Below are 5,700 nucleotides of genomic sequence, written 5' to 3'. Positions count from 1 at the left end.
ATAGTTATTTATTAGCAGTGGGTTGGAAAAGGTGATGGAGTTAGCAAACAGAGATACCACCACACACCAATATCACAAGGGCAGCAAGAGTGATGGGAAGGAGCAGCCTGAAGCTCCAGATGAGGCCTTTCTTCTCAAGTGTTAAGTTTAAGAGGGCGCTGGGGTCTGGAGTGTCGAGGGGGCGGCCTTAGAACACCTCCACTTAGTAGGCCTGGTTAGAGATGAAGAGCTGGCTGCTCTCTCGGCCTGACAGCATGGGGTGTACTTTCCTTGGCAGGTGAGGCTATTGCCCAAGGCTTGTTTGATATACTCCTCTTGAGCTGCCTTCAAATTCTCCCTCTTCCCACCCCAGGTGTCAATGCAGAGGCCTGCAGGGCTCGGCCATAGAAGGTCAGGGCCCATGGCTTCAGCAGGGGGCACTTGTTGATGGCATTGAGGTTGATGGATGCCTTCTCCTCACTCTGGCCTCCAGACAGGAAGGTGATCCCAGTAACAGTGGGGGGCAAATGTTACAGCTTTTAAGCTCTGCTAACAAGTGCCAGGAGGCACCCTAACCACCTAAAAGCCTCCCTCTTTGGATTTCAGCTCTTATGTTTTGGGTTAGAGAGCCCACTGTAACTTCCTGTCTAGCACTCCTGGGTCCTGTCACACATACTGCTGCCACCACTTCCCTCCTGCTGGGCTCTGATGTGGTTGTTGCTATTTCTAACTGTCTTGTGCCTTCTCCTGCGTTATGCTTTCTTTCTCATGTATTGTATCTAAGACATTCTCTGTAAGAATCTGGGATCAAAGGATCCATCGCAATTCAGGTTCTTTTGGAGAATAGTAATGCCCCCTTAGACTTCTCTGGAGGTGATCTGTATGTAAATCCACATCTTGTAAATTTTGAGTCCTGGCCCTACCCCCAAACCAGGAACAGACTTCTCCCCTTGGTAATTTGCCTAGTAACTGATCCATTCCCATGAAATCATAACCTTGTGGGGTTGTGTTAACAGGGCAAGCTGCAGCCTTACCAGAGTTATTTTTGGCAGAATTATAAACTCAAAGCTAGAAAAGTCATATATGAAGAAAAATCCATTGCTCTGCACTTGGGTTTATTACCATGATTAGATTTAAAATGCATAATTTTAGTATGAATTCTACACAAATGATGTATCTTCCCAGCATTTCACCAGGTAACATGCTATCAGATTATCCTATTATTGCTGCTGAGAACATTGATCAGTGGGTTAAATTGGTTTGAAGTTTCTCTATTGTAAAACTCTTTTCTTCTGTAACCAATAGGAAATTTACAGATAATTGCTTTATAAATTGAATTATAAAAGTTCTCACTCCTATCAGGCATTCGCTCTCTGTTTTTATTAAGTCTTTGTAATTTTTGCCTTAATTAGTTATTACTATTGTTGTTAGGTGCCATCGAGTTGAGTACGACTCATAACGATGCTGTGAACAAAGATCTGAACTCTGTTCTGTCCTGCAACATCCTCCCACTTCCTGACACACAAGAACCCATTGTAGCAGTCACTGGGTCAAACTACCTCTTTGACAGTCTTCTTCTCTTTCACCAGCCATCCACCTTTCCTAGCGTCATGTCCTTCTCTAAAGAATAGCCCCTTCTAGCAACAAACCCAAGTTATGTGAAGTGAAGCCTCATCATTCTTGCCTCCAGCGAGCACTCTGACTGCACCCTCTCCAAGACATATCTGTTTGTTCTCTTGGCTGTCCATTCAGTGCTATTCTCTAACTCCACAACTCAAACATGTCAGTTATGCTCTCAGATGCATAGCAAGTGATGGGAAAGACTATGAGCTGAATCAGATGCACTTTAGTCCTCAAATTGAGATCATTACTCCTAAATAATTTGGAGAGATCCCTAACTGCAGATTTTCCCAGTGCAGTGCATCTCCTTATTTTTTTTTTTAAAGTTTTCTTTTTTTTTTTTAATTTTTATTATTATTTTGTGTGCGTGTACCGTCAAATCAGATCTGACTGGTACAGGAGGATATTGCGCCTCCTTCTCCGGCAGAGCATCTGGTGGATTTGAACCGCATCTCCTTATTTTCTAACTGCTGGTACCAAGGGTGTTGTTTGTGGATCCAAGCAAGATGAAGCTGTTGACAGTTCCAGTCTCCTCTCCATCCATCTTTGTTTTCTTGACATCAAGATGCAATCCATAGCAAAGGCTGCATTCCTTGATCTTCTGCAACAAGTGCTTCAAGTCCTCCTCACTTTCAGCAAGCAAGATTGTGTTATCTGCATAATGTAGGTTATTGATGAGTCCCCCTCCAGTCCTGATGCCACACTCCTCTTCATAGAATACAGCTTCTTGAATAATTTACTCAACATACAGATGGAATAAGTATGAAGAGAGAATATAACCTTGACACACTCTCTTCTCATTTTAAACCAAGCAGTGTTCCCCTGCTCTGTTCAAACAGCAGCCTCCTGGTCCAGGTATAGGTTCTGCATGAGTAAAATTAAGTTCTCTGGGGCCCCCATTTTTCTCATTGTCAGTCACAACTTGTTATGATCCATTCATAATGGCTTTGCATTCAGATGGCTTTGCATAGCCAATAAAGCACAAATAGACATTCTTCTGTATTCATTAGTTTCAGCCAGGATTCATTTGACATCAGCAGTAACATCCTTGGTGCCACAGTCTCTTCTAAACCCTGCTTGCACTTCTGGCAGTTCCCTAACTATATACTGTTCTAGCTGTTTTTAAATGATCTTCAGAAGTATTTTGCTTGCATGTGATATTAATGATATTGTTCAATAGTTTCTTTATTCAGTTGTATCACCTTTCTTGGAAATGGGAACAAATATGGACCTTTACAATCCATTGACCAGGCAGCTGTCCTCCAAATTTCCTGGCAAAGACTGGTATCCTGTGTCCTCTTAAGTCATGAGGAGCAATGATGTCAGTTTAAAGACCAAAATGTGCTTAATTCAAGCCATGACCTTTTTAGTCACTTGCTGTGTGTGTGAGAGCTGAACAATGAATCAGAATTATAGAAGAAGAATTGGTATCTTCGAGTTGTGGTGTTGGAGGAGAGTACTGAATATTCCATGGACAGATCAAAGAACAGACAGATATATCTTGGAGCAAGTGCAGCCAGTGTGCTCCTTACAGGCAAGGCTGGTGAAGCTCTTGTCACAAACTTTGGGCATAGGTGTTAGAAGAGGCTATTTCTTGGAAAGGGACAAGCTTGGAAAGGTGGAGTGTCAGCAGAAGAGAGGATGAGCCTCAATGAGAAGGACTGACCCGGTCACTGCAACAGGGGGCTGAAGTATGTCAGAGATGATAAGGAAGTCACGAGACAGGACAGGGTTCAGATCTATTGTTCATAGGGTTGCCGTGAGTCGTACTCAACTCCACAGCACCTAGCAACAAGTGTTAATAATATCCCAGTAGAGTGTTATAAGTGATGATATTCTAAGTATTTACAGGGCTTTTAGTGATTTTTTTAAATATCTAAAATTTGAGGGAAACTTTTAAACATTTTTAAATAAGGCATCTCGATAGATATTACATTGCAAAGATGGTAAAATATTAGTGATCTAATTTAGATAGAAGCTATACTGTAAGATTATTTGAATATTTTTATTTAAGATGTTAAGGGGGTGGGGGAAATTGGAAGAATCTGGTGTGATAACAATTTATTCAAATTTTGTAAGTAAACAAACAGTTAAAAAAAGATGTTAATGGGAAAAGACTTGAAAAACACAAAATTCTTTTTGAGCAAATGGTAAATGCTTTTAAGGATTCCTATTGCCTGCCTTCATCTAGTTGTTGCTTTCAGGATCTTTTGAGTCAATTAAACTCATTGCGACCTGAACAGCAGATCTGAACCGTGCCCTGTTCTGCACCATCCTCATGACTTCTGCCATGTTCAAGCCCACTGTCACCATCTCTGTGCCAGTTCATCTCATTAAGGGCCATCCTCAACCATTCACTTAACCATATGTTGTGTTCTCTTTAACAAGATTCCTATGCTAAGCATAGTTTTTGAGTGGTGGCTATTAGATGAACTCTTGAGCCAGAATGTCTTGGTGAGAGTCTTCACTCCACTGCTTACTAGCTGTGTGACCTTAGGCCAGTCACTTAACCTCTCTGTACCACCATTTCCTCATATGTAAAACTGAATTATAACTAGTACCTCTATCTTACGTGGTTATTAAAACCTGTAAGTACTTAAAATCTTGCCTAGCACAGTATATGCACTATGCAAGTATTAAGACTTTATATTATGCTACTACTCTCTTGATGTTGTTGTGTACCATAGAGTTGGAATCCTTGCATAGCTGACCCTCCAGCTGGTTTTTAGAGTCAGTAAATCACACTCGCGTGATTGCCCCTTTCCCCTTTGCAGCAGCTAGTGGATTTAGATGTGATGATGATGATGATGATAATAATAATAATAATAGTAATAATAATATGATTGTGGTCATTGAATCTTTTCTGATTCATACATAAGCAAGCCTTTGTTGAGTTTCTGAAGCTGTGAATCTCAACAGGAGGAGATTGCCCATCCTTTTCCCTTGGAGTATGTGGTGAATTTGACCCACTGACCTTTCAGTTAGCAGGGCAGCACATTATACACTCTACCACAGGAGTTTCAGTTCTTAGCAAGTATCACATTCATTTTTATGGTAGAAAATTTTTATTCATCTCACTTGTGATGCTTTTAAAGTTAAGGTCAGTGGGTGGATCTCTGCTAATTTGCATGATTGGTCCTAAGGACATCAGGCTTAAAATAATTTCTCTCCTACTCTAGATTAAAATGTTTTATGAGGAGCATTTGCACTTGGATGATGAGATTCGATATATCTTGGATGGGAGTGGATATTTTGATGTAAGGGATAAAGAGGACAAGTGGATCCGGATTTTCATGGAGAAAGGAGACATGATAACACTTCCTGCAGGGATTTATCACCGTTTCACACTGGATGAAAAGGTAGGATCTATTTCTTGTTGTTTATAAGATTGCAAATTTGCATAAATTTTTAACACTCAATAGCTCTACCATATTTAAAAGAAAAACTGACCTTTAGATATGGTCATTGCTCATGACTGTTAGCTCTTAGTTTCAAGGAGAAATCCATCTGGAGTCTGTAACCTGGGAATCCCAAGTGTGAACAGCTGTTTATTTTGCTTGTTAGTAGTTTTATAGTCTTGGTGCCCAGTTAACACATTTTAAAGACACCACTGGCCTAGCATAGGCTCAACTAATTAACAAGAAGATGGTCATGTGCTTTTAGCCAAGACATATTTTCCAACCCATAGTTTGCTGTTAATTCTGGTGGTACATGATTATGAGGCATCTAATATTACTTTGTTGTTTCATAAAAAAAAGTTAGTTTGCTTGGCTCCACAGTCAACACTCTTGGCACCATTTGCCAGGAAATTAAAAGGTGCACTGCCATGGGAAAGTCTGCTGTTAGGGACCTCTCCAAAGTACTGAAGAGCAATGGCATATCTCTGGAGACTAAGGTGCGTCTGATACAGGCCATGGTCTTTGCAATCACTTGTTATGCATCAGAGAGCTGGACAATGACCAAGGAGGACAGAAGGAGAATTGATGCCTTTGAGTTGTGGTGCTGGAGAAGAGTATGGACTACTAGGAAAACAAACAGATTTGTCCTGGAAAGGGTTAAACCGGGTGGCTCCTTGGAGGCAAGGATTCTGAGGCTCCATCT

General features: G+C 40.9%; 1 protein-coding gene across 1 annotated transcript in view; it reads left to right on the top strand.

The window, feature by feature from the left end:
* ADI1 (acireductone dioxygenase 1) overlaps window positions 1–5,700 on the top strand; it is a 28,181-nt gene that overhangs the window by 20,358 nt on the left and 2,123 nt on the right. The window contains exon 3 of the mRNA XM_006882921.1: window positions 4,779–4,958. Within this exon, the coding sequence (XP_006882983.1) occupies window positions 4,779–4,958 (180 nt within the window). The remainder of the gene's footprint in view (window positions 1–4,778; window positions 4,959–5,700) is intronic.

Source organism: Elephantulus edwardii, unplaced genomic scaffold (genome assembly GCF_000299155.1).
Source record: "Elephantulus edwardii isolate Elephantulus edwardi_28Jun2011 unplaced genomic scaffold, EleEdw1.0 scaffold00025, whole genome shotgun sequence".
NCBI classification, from domain to species: domain Eukaryota; kingdom Metazoa; phylum Chordata; class Mammalia; order Macroscelidea; family Macroscelididae; genus Elephantulus; species Elephantulus edwardii.
The sequence above is the reverse complement of the archived record's forward strand: the minus strand, read 5'-3'. Positions and strand labels throughout refer to the sequence as shown.